General features: G+C 49.7%; 1 protein-coding gene and 1 pseudogene across 1 annotated transcript in view; both read left to right on the forward strand.

The window, feature by feature from the left end:
• The window catches only part of PI4KA (phosphatidylinositol 4-kinase alpha), a 131,423-nt gene extending 125,627 nt beyond the window's left edge, over positions 1-5,796 (forward strand). Inside the window, exons 49-55 of the mRNA XM_066365440.1 lie at positions 133-237; positions 330-455; positions 796-916; positions 1,368-1,527; positions 2,313-2,402; positions 3,246-3,329; positions 4,448-5,796. Coding sequence (XP_066221537.1) covers positions 133-237; positions 330-455; positions 796-916; positions 1,368-1,527; positions 2,313-2,402; positions 3,246-3,329; positions 4,448-4,499 — 738 coding nt within the window. The 3' untranslated portion in view covers positions 4,500-5,796. The remainder of the gene's footprint in view (positions 1-132; positions 238-329; positions 456-795; positions 917-1,367; positions 1,528-2,312; positions 2,403-3,245; positions 3,330-4,447) is intronic.
• A 9,518-nt stretch (positions 5,797-15,314) lies between these two features.
• On the forward strand, positions 15,315-15,445 carry LOC136396307 (U2 spliceosomal RNA; annotated as a pseudogene).
• The last annotated feature ends 422 nt before the right edge of the window (positions 15,446-15,867 follow it).

Consider the following 15,867-nt stretch of genomic DNA (forward strand, 5'->3'; position numbering starts at 1 on the left):
GTGAGGTCTGGCCCTCCATCTCCTGCTCCCTACAGCCTCCCTCCCTTCCCCACTCTCTGCTGGGCTGGGCCCCCAAGGGTTGTGTGAGCAGGCAGAGGCTGGCCCCCTACCCTGTGTCTCCTTGTTTCCTAGGATATGCTGGCTCTGCAGATCATTGACCTCTTCAAAAACATCTTCCAGCTGGTGGGCCTAGACCTTTTTGTCTTCCCCTACCGCGTGGTGGCCACTGCTCCCGGGGTAAGTTCTTCACAGGAGCCCAGGAAGCTGCCCATCAGGCCTCAGCCAAGAATGGTTAGCCCACAGGCCTGGTACTTGGCGTTTCTCTCTAGTGTGGGGTAATCGAGTGCATTCCTGACTGCACCTCTCGGGACCAGCTGGGCCGCCAGACAGACTTCGGCATGTACGACTACTTCACGCGCCAGTATGGGGACGAGTCCACATTGGCCTTCCAGCAGGTGACCAGCAGGACAGCCCCCAAACCAGGCTTGTTTGTGCTCTCTACCCTGCCCCCCAGAACCCCACATCCTCTTATCCATGCTTTTTTGAGTCCTACATTTGGGGGTAAAAGCAGGGCACCCTACAAACTTCCTTGGGATTTAAGGAACACTTGAGATGGACTCTCCAGGAGAAAGCTATTTAATGGGTGTCGGGGGAAGGGCCTACTGCCCCTGCATGAGGTCCCAGCATAGAGTCAGAAGAGCACCACAGGCCATGGGAGGTGTGGAGCACACACAGGCCCTGGAAGGTGCAGCCCTCAGGCCCAGCCTTCCTTACCACCAGGCTCTTTTCACACAGGCCCGTTACAACTTCATTCGAAGCATGGCTGCCTACAGCCTCCTGCTATTCCTGCTGCAGATCAAGGACAGGCACAATGGCAACATCATGCTAGACAAGAAGGGCCACATCATCCATATTGGTCAGCAGCCCAGCCCTCCTTCTTCCTCTCCCTTTACCCCTCAAGCCTGGGGCACCCCACAGAGGAGCAGGGTGCTGGGACCCCTGCTGGGAAGGGTCAGGTCAGGGTTCAGGTCCAGTTTTGAGAGCCAAACTGTTGGGCCAGCAGGACAGTTTGGGGGGGGGGCAGTGAGAGTAGCAACTGGAGCTATGGGGCATGGAGAGCTCTGGGATCAGAAACTGGAGCCAAGCTTCCCCAGCCCAGGCACAGGTGTCTCTGCTCCAGCCTGGTCTCCGCCTCCGCTTCCTCTCCTTTCTTCTGCTGTGGCTTCCCTTTGTCCCTAAAGAAACACGGCCTGTGGCCAGCTCCTGGGGTATGGGGAGCTGGCAGCTCTGAGCCCTGGCGGAAGCACACCCACATTATCTGCTCTGGCATCCGATTCCATCACAAATGGCGTTTGGGGGTTTTGCAGACTTTGGCTTCATGTTTGAAAGCTCACCAGGCGGCAACCTTGGCTGGGAACCGGACATCAAGCTGACAGATGAGATGGTGATGATCATGGGAGGCAAGATGGAGGCCACACCCTTCAAATGGTTCATGGAGATGTGTGTCCGAGGCTACCTGGCTGTGCGGTGAGCCCTGGGGAGGAGTGTGGGCAGCCTGAGGAGTCTGGATGAGTGGGCAGCCACTCATCCAGTAAGGCCAAATCCAAAAAGGTCCCATGGGGCCTTCTTATGCCCCTTTATGGATGGAGTGACTAAGGTTCAGAGAGAGCAAGGAGGTGCTGGAGGCCACCTGGTAGCCCAGGTGTACCTGGGCCTTACTTTCCTGTCACCTTGTCACAGCCCACCTATGCCAGAGCCTACAGACCTGAGTGTCAGTCCAGCCATAGCCTGCAGCTTCCTGAGCTTGGCTTCACTTGTCATTGCCTGGAGCTCCCCCCTCTAGCACCCTATTCACTCAAGCCTGAGCACCTGCCACCCCCAGGCTGTGTGCCAGAGACTCACTGTCCTGGTTTCAGAGTGTCACATAGCCAAGGGCAACAGCAGTGTGTGGTGACAATTGGACTCCAACCCAAAGTCTGTCAGACCCTACATCACACCCCTTGGTGCCCACTGCCACAGAAGAAAAGGAGGGTCAGGGCACCTTTGTGCTGTAGCCTGGACTTCCTCAGCTGGGCCCAAAAACCATGGCTGGAGGTCTCGGAGGGACCGAAACATTGACTGCCCATTCTTTCTGGGGTGGAAGTAGCACCAGTCCAGATGCTACATGGTCTGCCCTGGTGAGATATGAAAGGCGGCAGAGAGGTGGGGGGAGCCAGCAAGTGAGCAGCTGTTGGTGGCAGTGAGCCACAGGGCTGTGGGCAGGGCTACTGCACTCACCAGCCTCTGTCCACCTCCCTCCCTGCTTCTCCCAGGCCCTACATGGATGCAGTCGTTTCTCTGGTCACCCTCATGTTGGACACAGGTCTGCCCTGCTTTCGTGGCCAGACAATCAAGCTCTTGAAGTAGGTCCTGGGCAAACACGTAAGCCATTTGGAGGGTAATTGCCCCAAGATGGAGCCTCTTGAGTGGGAGTAAATGTGATTCCTTTTTTTTTTTTTTTACAGGGACAGAGAGTCAGAGAGAGGGATAGACAGGGACAGACAGACAGGAACAGAGAGAGATGAGAAGCATCAATCATCAGTTTTTTGTTGTAACACCTTAGTTGTTCATTGATTGCTTTCTCATATGTGCCTTGACCGTGGGGCTACAGCAGACCGAGTAACCCCTTGCTCGTGCCAGCGAGCTTGGGTCCAAGCTGGTGAGCTTTTGCTCAAGCCAGTTGAGCCCGCACTCAAGCTGGCGACCTTGGGGTCTCGAACCTGGGTCCTTTGCATCCCAGTCTGACACTCTATCCACTGCACCACCACCTGATCAGGCAAAATGTGATTCTTATTGAGGCTGAGTATTCTCCCAGAGCAGACAGGGTTCCAGGCTGCGACCTTGTTAGCAGACTATATTTGTGAGGTGACCTGGCTTCTACCAGCTACAGCTGAAGACATTACCAAAAGCCCATTCTTTTGATCAAGGAGGCAGTGACGTCCCTGAGCCCTGGGGCCACAGAGGTTTAGTCCCCATGCTATTCCTCTCCCAGCCACGGAGCCACTTAGCCCAGGAGGTGCCGGGTACAAAGTCGGAAACTTCTAGGCTAGCTGGGAAAAGTGTCCCCATATTAAGCTAGGCCTGACCCTCAGCTGAACAAATCCCTAACTGCTAAGTTTAGTCTGGGACAAGAGCACACAGTGTGGGGAGGGCAGGCCAGAGGGAGCGACTATGGTGACAGCAGCCCTGACACAGCCTCTCCCCAGGCATAGGTTCAGCCCCAACATGACTGAGCGAGAGGCCGCGAATTTCATCCTGAAGGTCATTCAGAGTTGCTTCCTCAGCAACAGGTGAGTCATCCCCTCTTGTGTCACCAACCACACCTTGGTGTCCTCTGGGCACCTGTTTGGGACCAGGCCTGGGCCGGGTGACAAAGAAGCTAATGTTCTGGGAGACTGTCCCTTAACACCCTAAAGGGAGCTTTCTCATGGTAATGGGGTGCTGGTTGAAAAAGGCTGGAGTGTACTGAGGAGACACCCAGCAGAGGCCTAAAGACCAGAAACTGCCCAGCTGGGGCTAAGTCTGTGGGACCAAGGAAGCCACGGATGAAAAGGGCCTCAAGGAAAGTGTGCATGGCCCAGAGGGCTGGCTGAGGAGCAGCAGCAGGAGGGCACTATGGGTATAGGCCAGTCAGCCATGCTGTGATGGGCGGTGGAGCTGTGAGGTGGGTTTAGACGCTGAAGGCAGAGCCCCAGGGAGGTATAGACTGCCGGAACTGGGAAGACCAAGAACTGGTGCCAGGTGGGTCTCAACACAAAGAGGAAAAAGCCACGTGGGAGCAAGCTGGGCAGTGACAGCACAGGAGCAGTGCCACGTGGTTTTGCTGACAAGGGAGCAGAGAAACAGGAGGAAGCTCAGGGTAGATGTGGGGAACATAACATCAGAGTCAGAGAAGTTTGAAAGGCAATACATGGAAGGTCTCTTCTGATTGTTTTATTGGTGAAATGAAGTAGGCAGCTGAGCACAGTATCACTCATTTGGGTGCCACATGCCAGGAAGGGTCTAGAGTAGCACCTGGCCCAGGGCACCTCCTACAGATAGACCCCTAGGTCCAGTGCCTGGGCCCCAGAACCAAGAACAGGCTTTGCACGAAGAAGGACAATCCCATTGAGCCCACATTTTGGGCTCATTGAGCATAAGGTGGTTCAGAGGCCAGGCAGAAGATAGTGCAGAATATGGCTCAAACAGCCAGCCATAGCTACTGGTGGGGGAAGGAATGTCCCAGGCACCGGAGGGACTGGCAGGAGGCCAGAGGGTCTGCAATTTTGTATATGCGCTTCCAGAGAAGGGAGTAGGGGAGACTCTGAAGTGCAGCTGTTGGGGTGAAGCAGACGTGGAGGGCTCAGGGGTGAGGGGCGCCAGACTGGCACAGCCTCCTCACAGCTTCCCTTAACTCTTGGCCTTCCAGGAGCCGGACGTACGACATGATCCAGTACTATCAGAATGACATCCCTTACTGAGGATGCTGATCAAGCACCAGCTGTCATGGGCCTCCCACCCAGGCCATTCGCAATCATGGAGCCCTGTGAGCCCTTCCTTGCCAGCCGCTATGCAAGGTCAAAGAGGGGTGAACTGCCAATGGCCCTGTCGTTTCATCCAATGGAGTTATTTTTATAGGACAATTAGGACAAAATGCACCACTGCAGAGCCTGGCCACCCAGCTCCTTCCTTTGGTGTGGCCCATGTGGCATGTGAGACCAAATGACAATCATCTGATGGCACTGTCTGTGCATAGGTTGGGTACTTAGTTTGCACTGAACACATTCCCATCTGACTTATCTCATAGGGTACATGAAGTATTTTCTTGTGTATAAAAAAAAAATTATATTCAACTTAAGATTTAACCAACATGAAGAAAATAAAAACCAACAAGTGCTGTGTTGAACTTGAATATCAGGTTTATTGTTTGGTCACAAGTGCATATTCAGCTGAAAAGTGATTCCTGGATGTTCTGGGAAGAGAGCAGGACAGTGTTTCCTCAGAATCCTGAAAGAACAGGGTGAATAAGGGCCATCCAGCTGCAGAGCCTGCACTCACAGGCCTGCCAGGGACCCTCTGGTTAGGGTTAGGGGTGGCCACTCTGTAAGGGGAGGTCAGGCACTGCATGTTCCTCAGGACTCAGGCCAGGCACTCTGGTTATGACTTAACAAAGATGACTCAACACAGTGCAGAAGTCCTGAAAATAACATAACATTTTCCCTAACTGCTCTCTCCCGCTCCAAAGCTGTCTCCACTCAGGGCTCCCCTGGAGGCCACTTGGCCTCCTGTCCATGTCTCTCCTCAGTACAACCAGTACTCATTTGTCCTGCTTCTGCCTAGTCTTTTCCTGTTCTCTGATGTTCATGTTGAAATGTTCTGCTCTGGGACTCCTAAAATCTTTGTGCCATTGGCCCCTAGCAGCAGCCATCTATTGCCACCCACTATGACCCTCTAATTATCCTAAGCAGATAGGAAGTAAAGACCCCCCCCCCCCAAAAGACGATAACATAGAAATAAGTCACTAAAATTTTTAAATACAGGCCATAGCCATTTAGTTCAGTCGGTTTTAGCATTATCCCAAAACACCAAGGTTGTGGGTTTGATCCCCAGTCAGGACACAATCAATGGAAACACAATCACAGGAAACAATGAATATATAACTGGAACAACAAAATAAATGTTTCTCTCTCTCTCTCTCTCTCCCCCCCCCTTCCTCTCTGCCTCTCAATAAAACAATAAAACAATCAATAAAAACAATGCAAAAGATCAGTTAAATAGCAGATGAGATACAGGTGAGAAGAAAACTAATCAACAAAGACAATGAAATTAGAAAAAATGACTTTACATCATTTATTATGTGAGATATGAATGGACTAACCACTCCAATTAAAAGGAATTAGAAACTGTGAAACCACCTGACCAGGTGGTGATGTAGTAGAGAGAGCATCAACCTGGGATGCTGAGGACCCAGAATCAAAACCCAGAGGTCACTGGTTTGAGTGTGGGATCATAGACATGACCCCATGATTGTTGGCTTAAAGCCCAAGGTCACTGGCTTGATCAAGGGGTCACTGGCTCACTGGAGCCCCACTGTCAAGATACATATGAGAAAGCAGTCAATGAACAACTAAAGTGCCACAACTACGAGTTGATACTTCTCATCTTTCTCCATGTCCATCTGTACTTCTCTCTCTCGCTTAAAAAAAAAAAAGTGAAACCAATGTACTTATGATATAAAAACATAGCCCTAAGGTAAACATGAATAAAGATGTACCATCCATAATCATGTGTGGCTGTTTATGAAGCAAAATTTGATAATTCAAGAGTGTAATGAACAAATCCACTATCATAGTTGGAAGTTCTAACACCACTTTCTCCACAATTGATACAACTGGCAAGAAAGTTAGTGAACACAGTAGACTTGAATAACTGCATCACCCATCTTGACCTGATGGGCATTTATAAAACTTTGTCAGCGGCAACAGCACACTGGTCTGTCTCTGTTCACAATCACAGACTATGCTGGGCACAAAAGAGGTCTCAATCATGCAAGGGATGTTCTCTGGTGGCATGGAATTAAGTTAGGAATCAATAAGATATCTGAAAGAAACCTAAATATTGAGAAATTAAAAGAGTGGAACTTGCCTGACCTGTGGTGGCGCAGTGGATAAAGCATCAACCTGGAAATGCTGAGGTCGCCGGTTCAAAACCCTGGGCTTGCCTGGTCAAGGCACATATGGGAGTTGATGCCTCCAGCTCCTCCCCCCTGTCTCTCTCTCTGCCTCTCTTCCTCTCTCTCTCCTCTCTAAAATAAATAAATAAAACAAACAAAAAAATTGTTTAAAAAAAAAGAGTGGAACTAGCCTGACCAGGCAGTGGCGCAGTGGATAGAGCGTCGGACTGGGATACGGAGGACCCAGGTTCGAGACCCCGAGATCGCCAGCTTGAGCGCGGGCTCATCTGGTTTGAGCAAAGCTCACCAGCTTGGACCCAAGGTCGCTGGCTTGAGCAAGGGGTTACTTGGTCTCCTGTAGCCCTATGGTCAAGGCACATATGAGAAAGCAATCAATGAACCAAAGTGCCACAACGAAAACTTGACGCTTCTCATCTCCCTCCCTTTCTGTCAGTCTGTCCCTATCTGTCCCTCTCTCTGACACTCTCCATCTGTCAAAAAAATAAATAAAAAGTGGAACTAAAATACATGCAAGATCTGAGGGACTAGCAGAGTTAAAATGCTTGCCTGACCAGGCGGTGGCACAGTGGATAAAGCATTGGACTGGGACGTGGAAGACCCAGGTTCGAAGCCCCAAGGTCGCCAGCTTGAATGCGTGGGCTCACCAGCTTGAGTGCGGGGTCACTGGCTTGAACAAGAGGTCACTCACTCTGCTTTAGCCCCACGGTCAGGGCACATATGAGAAAGCAATCAATGAACAACTAAGGTGCCGCGACGAAGAACTGATGCTTCTCATCTCTCTCCTTCCTGTCTGTCCCTATCTGTCTCTCTCTGACTCTCTGTCTCTGTCAAAAAAAAAAAATGCTTTAAGGTAGTGTTTGGGGACGATGGTAGAGAGGAGCCAAGTTCAAATATTGTAGAAAGGACACCATAATATAGGCTATAAGGCCCAGAAACATCAAGATAAGGGATCTTGATTATCTCAAACAGAAGATAAGGGAGAGGGAAGAGCACAGAAAAGCTAGGATAAACATTAATAGAAATACATTCAAACATAGTAGAAATTATTTCAAATCATAATACTTGCCCTGGCCCGTTAGCTCAGAAGTAGAGTGTCGGCCTGGCGTGCAGGAGTCCCAGGTTCGATTCCTGGCCAGGGCACACAGGAGAAGCGCCCATCTGCTTCTCTACCCCTCCCCCTCTCCTTCCTCTCTGTCTCTCTCTTCCCCTCCTGCAGCCAAGGCTCCATTGGAGCAAAGTTGGCCCGGGTGCTAAGGATGGCTCTGTGGCCTCTGCCTCAGGCGCTAGAATGGCTCTGGTTGCAGCAGAATGATGCCCCAGATAGGCAGAGCATCACCCCCTGGTGGGCATGCCGGGTGAATCCCGGTCGGGCGCATGCGGGAGTCTGTCAGACTGCCTCCCCGTTTCCAGCTTCAGAAACATACAAAAAATTTTTTAAAGAAATCACAATACTTGAAAAAAATAGCTTGTCAAATTGGCTTTAAAAAGAAAATCAAATTAGCCTGACCAGACAGTGGCGCAGTGGATAGAGCATCGGACTGGGATGCAGAAGTCCCAGGTTCGAGACCCCGAGGTCGCCAGCTTGAGCGTGGGCTCATCTGGCTTGAGCAGAAAGCTCACCAGCTTGGACTCAAGGTCGCTGGCTCGAGCAAGGGGTTACTCAGTCTGCTGAAGGCCCGCGGTCAAGGCACATATGAGAAAGCAATCAATGAACAACTAAGGTGTCGCAACAAAAAACTGATGATTGGCCCTGGTGGGTTGGCTCAGTGGTAGAGCGTCGGCCTGGCGTGCAGGGGTCCCGGGTTCGATTCCTGGCCAGGGCACACAGGAGAAGCGCCCATCTGCTTCTCCACCCCTCCCCCTCTCCTTCCTCTCTGTCTCTCTCTTCCCCTCCAGCAGCGAGGCTCCATTGGAGCAAAGATGGCCCGGGCGCTGGGGATGGCTCCTTGGCCTCTGCCCCAGGCTCTAGAGTGGCTCTGGTCGCAATAGAGAGACGCCCCGGAGGGGCAGAGCATCGCCCCCTGGTGGGCAGAGCATCGCCCCTGGTGGGCGTGCTGGGTGGATCCCGGTTGGGCACATGCGGGATTCTGTCTTACTGTCTCTTCCCGTTTCCAGCTTCAGAAAAATACAAAAAAAAAAACCCTGATGATTGATGCTTCTCATCTCTCTCCGTTCCTGTCTGTCTGTCCCTATCTCTGACTCTCTGTGTCCCTATTAAAAAAAAAAAATCAGGCCCTGGCCAGTTGGCTCACCAGTAGAGCGTCGGCCTGGCGTGTGGGGGACCCGGGTTCGATTCCCGGCCAGGGCACATAAGAGAAGCGCCCATTTGCTTCTCCACTCCCCTCCCTCCTTCCTCTCTGTCTCTCTCTTCCCCTCCCGCAGCCAAGGCTCCACTGGAGCAAAGATGGCCCGGGCGATGGGGGTGGCTCCTTGGCCTCTGCCCCAGGTGCTAGAGTGGCACTGGTCGCAGCAGAGCGACGCACCAGAGGGGCAGAGCATCGCCCCCTGGTGGGCAGAGCGTCGCCCCTGGTGGGCGTACCGGGTGGATCCCGGTTGGGCGCATGCGGGAGTCTGTCTGACTGTGTCTTCCCGTTTCCAGCTTCAGAAAAATACAAAAAAAAAAAAATCAAATTCTATGAAATAGATTCTGGCAATATGGCAAATGATATATCTTGAAAAATTAGCCTGACCTGTGGTGGTGCAGTGGGATAAAGCATCAAGCTGGAAGTGCTGAGGTAGCCGGTTCGAAACCCTGGGCTTGCCTGGTCAAGGCACATATGGGAGTTGATGCTTCCTGCTCCTCCCCCCCTTCTCTCTCTCTGTCTCTCCCTCTCCTCTCTAAAAATGAATAAATAAATAAATAAATAATTTAAAAAAAAAAAGAAAAGAAAAATTAGAAACGCTATATACAATACTGGAGAGAAAATCTAAATCCATAAACTGACAAGAAAATAAGGTGACTGACCAGTGGCGGCACATAGATGAAGCCTCCACCTATAATGCTGAGGTTGCCCGTTCATACCCTGGGCTTCCCCTGTCAAAGTAAATACGAGAAGCAACTACTATGAGTTGATGCTTCCTGCTCTTCCCTTCCCCTACTCCCCTCTCTCTCTCCTCTCTAAAATCAATAAATAAAATCTTTAAATGAAAAAGGAGGAGGATCACTGGCTCGCCCTGGTCAAGGCACCTATGAGATGCAATCAACGAACAACTACAAATTGATGCTTCTCATTCTCTCCATGTCTCTCTTTCCCCTTCTCTCTCTCAAAAACAAAGAAAAGAAGGTCTCTTTAAAGACTTTAACAATGTAATAAAATATCCTTTTTTTGTGTGGCAGAGACAGAGAGAGTCAGAGAGAGGGACAGATAGGGACAGACAGGAAGGGAGAGAGATGAGAAACATCAATTCTTTGTTGAGGTTCCTTAGTTCATTGATTGATTTCTCATATGTGCCTTGATGGGGGGGGGCTACAGCAGACCGAGTGACCCCTTGCTCGAGCCAGCGACCTTGAGCTCAAGCTGGTGAGCCTTGCTCAAACCAGATGAGCCCGCATTCAAGCTGGGACCTCAGGGTCTCTACCTCCGCGTCTCAGCCCAACACCCTATCCACTGCGCCACCACCTGGTCAGGCATAAAAAGTAGTTTTTTTAATTAATTAATTTATTTTTTACAGAGACAGAGAGGGTCAGAGAGAAAGATAGATAGGGACAGACAGACAGGAACGGAGATGACAAGCATCAATCAGTTTTTCGTTGTGGCACTTTAGTTGTTCATTGATTGCTTCTTCATATGTGCCTTGACCATGGGGCTACAACAGACCGAGTAACCCCTTGCTCGAGCCAGCTACCTTGGGTCCAAGCTGGTGAGGTTTGCTCAAACAGATGAGCTCGCGCGCTCAAGCTGGCAACCTTGGGGTCTTGAACCTGGGTCCTCCGCATCTCAGTCCAACGCTCTATCCACTGCACCACCACCTGGTCAGGCTAAAAAATCTTAATAACAATCAAGTTCCTAGTTTGATGACTGGGAGACAAAAGATCAACCCAAGAGCCTTTTGCCTTTGGGAAGCTTGTTAGGGGAGGTTGGTCTGCACTCAGGATAGAGTGTAATGGAAATAAAGCCATGTCTAAAAGACCAGGAACTTCCTTGATGCAAGTATCTGCAAAAAACCCACCATGTTTACAGGGGAAAAATATTGAAAATTGTGCCTCCTAGACAGAGAAGGAAGTATACGTGGGCCTGCTTCACTTCTCTTCAACATGCAGTACTGGAGGCTATAGTCAGTCCCGTCAGGACTTTGAAAGAAACAGTTTAAGAATCTAGAAAGGAGGCCTGAACTGTGGTGGCGCAGTGGGTAAAGTGTCAACCTGGAATGCTGAGGTCGTCGGTTCGAAACGCCGGGCTTCCCTAGTCAAGGCACATATGGGAGTTGATGCTTTCTGCTCCTCCCTCCCTTCTCTGTCTTTCTAAAATAAATAAAATCTAAAGTAAAGAAGTAAAAGTCATGGCCCTGGCCGGTTGGCTCAGTGGTAGAGCGTCGGCCTGGCGTGCGGAAGTCCCGGGTTCAATTCCCGGCCAGGGCACACAGGAGAAGCGCCATCTGCTTCTCCATCCCTCCCTGTCTCCTTCCTCTCTGTCTCTCTCTTCCCCTCCCACAGCCAAGGCTCCATTGGAGCAAAGTTTGCCCGAGCGCTGAGGATGGCTCTGTGGCCTCTGCCTCAGGCGCTAGAGTGGCTCTGGTCGCAACAGAGCAACACCCCAGAGGGGCAGAGCATCGCCCCCTGGTGGCATGCCGGGTGGATCCCGGTAGGGCGCATGCGGGAGTCTGTCTGACTGCCTTCCCCGTTTCCAGCTTCAGAAAAATACCCCCCCCAAAAAAGGAAGTAAAAGTCATGTGTGTAACAAAAAGAAATGAAAACAATACCACTTACAACTGCATATTAAAACAAATACCCAGAAATAATCCAATGAAATATTTGTAAGGAATATTGAAAACTACATTGAAAGAGCTAAACAGTAATATATACATGGATTGGAAGACTCAATGTTAAACAGATGTTTATTATTCTCAACTTCAGCTATAGTTTCATTGGAAATGGCAAAATTCCAGAAAGTTATTCTCAACTTCAGCTATAGTTTCATTGGAAATGGCAAAATTCCAGAAAGTTATCTAGCAGAATTAGCAAGTCTAAAATTTACATAACAAAGCAGAGGTAAAAATATAGCTGTTTTGATCTTGAGAACCAGCAAAACCTAGGCATCAACACTTATCCTGAAGCTACAGTGGTTAAGACAGTGTTGCGCCTGACCTGTGGTGGCGCAGTGGATAAAGCGTTGACCTGGAAATGCTGAGGTCGCCAGTTCGAAACCCTGGGCTTGCCTGGTCAAGGCACATATGGGAGTTGATGCTTTCAGCTCCTCCCCCCCTTCTGTCTCTCCCTCTCTTCTCTAAAATGAATAAAAAATAAAAATAAATTTAAAAAAAAGACAGTGTTGCTTACTGGTGCCAGAAAAAAAAATAATAATAAAGAGAAACCTACACACAAACACAGAGATATGCAGCGCAGTAGGGGAAAGAAGGGCTTTTCTATATGGTATTGTGTCAACTGGGTATCAATACAAAAAAAAAAGAATTGACCAATGACCTCACATCTGACATAATCATTTCCCAGTGGACTGCAGAAGCTGCATGTTAAAAGTAAACTTTAAAGCAGGGGTCTCAAACTTGCGGCCCGCGGGCCGCATGCGGCCCACCGAACAATTTTGTGCGGCCCGCAGACTAATCCACGAAGTTCAAAATATTTTGGATAAAATTAAGTAAGCCTAGGGGCCTACTTGTATTTTTCATTTCTCTAGCATCCTAGCTAGATATTAGCTTAGTTAACAGCAGTTGTGATGCGAACTACAGTTTCTGGTCGTTTTGTGACACTGAGTAAATTGCATGTACAATTTTGCTTGTTGTACTGATTTTTTTTGTTTTCAACTGCAATGAGAAAAGTATTGTGTAACAGTTGCCTTTTGTAGACCTAGTGCGGCCCGCCGAAAGGCTGTGATCTTGCTCTGCGGCCCACATGCTGAGTTGAGTTTGAGACCCCTGCTTTAAAGGCTTTTAAAACAAAATGCAGAAGAGAATGTCTTGACCTTAGGACACATCCTAGAGCCTGACCTGTGGTGGCACAGAGGCTAAATCAGTGGTAGTCAACCTGGTCCCTACCGCCCACTAGAGGGAGTTCCAGGTTTCATGGTGGGCGGTAGCGGAGCAACCAAAGTATAAATAAAAAGATAGATTTAACTCTAGTAAGTTGTTTTATAAAGATTTATTCTGCCAAACTTAGCGAAAATCCGAAATAAAGTACTTGGTAAGTAATTATTATTATATGCTTTAACTTTCTGTAACTCTGCTTTATAAATTTTATAAAGTAAAGTTACTTTCCTACTTTATAAATCACCATTACTGTGGAACCGGTGGGCGGTTAGAAAATTTTACTACTAACAGAGATACAAAAGTGGGCGGTAGGCCCTGGCCGGTTGGCTCAGTGGTAGAGCTTCGGCCTGGCGTGCAGGAGTCCCGGGTTCGATTCCCAGCCAGGGCACACAGGAGAAGCGCCCATCTGCTTCTCCACCCCTCCCCCTCTCCTTCTTCTCTGTCTCTCTCTTCCTTTCCCACAGCCAAGGCTCCATTGGAGCAAAGTTGGCCCGGGCACTGAGGATGACTCCATATGGCCTCTGCCTCAGGCACTAGAATGGCTCTGGTTGCAACAAAGCGACGCCCCAGATGGGCAGAGCATCGCCCCCTGGTGGGCATGCTGGGTGGATCCCGGTTGGGCGCATGCGGGAGTCTGACTGCCTCCCCGTTTCCAACTTCAGAAGAATATAACAATAAAAAAAAAGTGGGCAGTAGGTATAAAAAGATTGACTACCTCTGGGCTAAAGCACTGACCTGAAATGCTGAGGTCAGAACCAAAAAAAAAAAGAGAGAAAAATTAATTTGGACTATTCAATATATGAAAGATAGTCATGCCACAGACCTGGAAGAGATACAATTCACACAGTTTTTATTGTTAAAGAGAAAATAATGGCCTGACCAGGTGGTGGTGCAGTGGATAGAGTGTCAGATTGGGATGCGGAGGACCCAGGTTCGAGACCCTGAGGTTGCCAGCTTGAGCGCAGGCTCATCTGGTTTGAGCACGGCTCACCAGCTTGAGCCCAAAGTTGCTGGCTCAAGCAAGGGGTTACTTGGTCTGCTGAAGGCCCGTGGTCAAGGCACATATGAGAAAGCAATCAATGAACAACTAAGGTGTCTCAACAAAAAACTGATGATTGATGCTTCTCATCTCTCTCGGTTCCTGTCTGTCTATCCCTCTCTCTGACTCTCACTCAGTCTCTGAAAAAAAAAAGAAGGCTCTGGCCGGTTGGCTCAGTGGTAGAGCGTCGGCCTGGCGTGCGGAGGTCCCGAGTTCGATTCCTGGCCAGGGCACACAGGAGAGGCGCCCATCTGCTTCTCCACCCCTCCCCCTCTCCTTCCTCTCTGTCTCTCTCTTCCCCTCCCGCAGCCGAGGCTCCACTGGAGCAAAAATGGCCCGGGTGCTGGGGATGGCTCCTTGGCCTCTGCCCCAGGCGCTGGAGTGGCTCTGGTCACGATGGAGCGACGCTCCAGAGGGGCAGAGCGTCGCCCCCTGGTGGGCGTGCTGCGTGGATCCAGGTCGGGCGCATGTGGGAGTCTGTCTGACTGTCTCTCCCCGTTTCTAGCTTCAGAAAAATACAAAAAAAAAAAAAAAAAAAAGAAAAGAAAAAATGGCCCTGGTTGGATAACTCGGTTAGAGCACTGTCCTAAAGTAAAGCGCAGAGGTTGCTGGCTCAATACCAGGTCAGGGCACATAGAGGAATATATGTTCCTGTCTTTCTCCTGCTCCCTCCTTTCCTGTCTCTAAAATCAATCAAATAAACATTTTAAAAAATGTTTAAAAATGATTAAGGTATAATTACAATTATTACATAGTTATAACATTATTATAATTATAATTTTTATTATAAAGCCAAGATGAGTCTAAACCAGCAATTTCAATTGTGTGCCACAAGAATTTTTGAAACTTGTAATACTTGCCTGACTAGGCAGTGGTGCAGTAGATAGAGTGCTGGCCTGGGACGCTGAAGACCCAGATTTGAAACCCCAAAACCACCAGCTTGAGTGTGGGATCATAGACACAACCCCATGATTGCTGGCTTGAAGCCCAAGATCGCTGGCTTGAGCACTGCCCTCCCTTACAGTTCTGTACCTGTGAGTTGATGCTTCTCATTTCTTTCCCTACTGTCTTGCCCTTGTCTGTGCCCACCGATCCCCCACTCCCACCCCACTTAACAGAAAAAAAAAAATGCAATACCTGATTATTTAGTAATGGCCACTGACCTCTGTTCTCTTAAGATTGTCAAATAAAAAAATGACAACTGCCAACAGTCATTGGTGTGAGTGAATCAAAATTATACCTGTTTTTTTTGTCAGATCAGCAAAAGAAATATTTTTTGGTGCTGCAGAACTTAAGCAATTAGTTTATGTGTGCAAATGGGATAAAAAGGTTGAAAATCGCTGGTCTAAACATCTAAGGAAGATTGCTTCTCGGCCTTTTGGCTAAGATCAAGTGTAGTATCTAAACATCTAAGGAAGAAATACTGCCAGTGTTACAGACTCAGAAAATAAAAGACTTCCCAATTCATTTTTAAGAAGGCAGCATAACCCTGATATTAAAACAAAACAAGGACATTCTAAGCCCTGGTCAAGTAGCTCAGTTGGTTAAAATGTTGTTGCAGGCCCTGGCCGGTTGGCTCAGCGGTAGAGCGTCGGCCTAGCGTGCGGAGGACCCGGGTTCGATTCCCGGCCAGGGCACACAGGAGAAGCGCCCATTTGCTTCTCCACCCCTCCGCCGCGCTTTCCTCTCTGTCTCTCTCTTCCCCTCCCGCAGCTAAGGCTCCATTGGAGCAAAGATGGCCCGGGTGCTGGGGATGGCTCTGTGGCCTCTGCCTCAGGCGCTAGAGTGGCTCTGGTCGCAACATGGCGACGCCCCGGAGGGGTAGAGCATCGCCCCCTGGTGGGCAGAGCGTCGCCCCATGGTGGGCATGGTGGGCATGCTGGGTGGATCCCGGTCGGGCGCATGCGGGAGTCTG

This window comes from Saccopteryx leptura, chromosome 2 (assembly GCF_036850995.1).
Source record: "Saccopteryx leptura isolate mSacLep1 chromosome 2, mSacLep1_pri_phased_curated, whole genome shotgun sequence".
Taxonomy (NCBI): domain Eukaryota; kingdom Metazoa; phylum Chordata; class Mammalia; order Chiroptera; family Emballonuridae; genus Saccopteryx; species Saccopteryx leptura.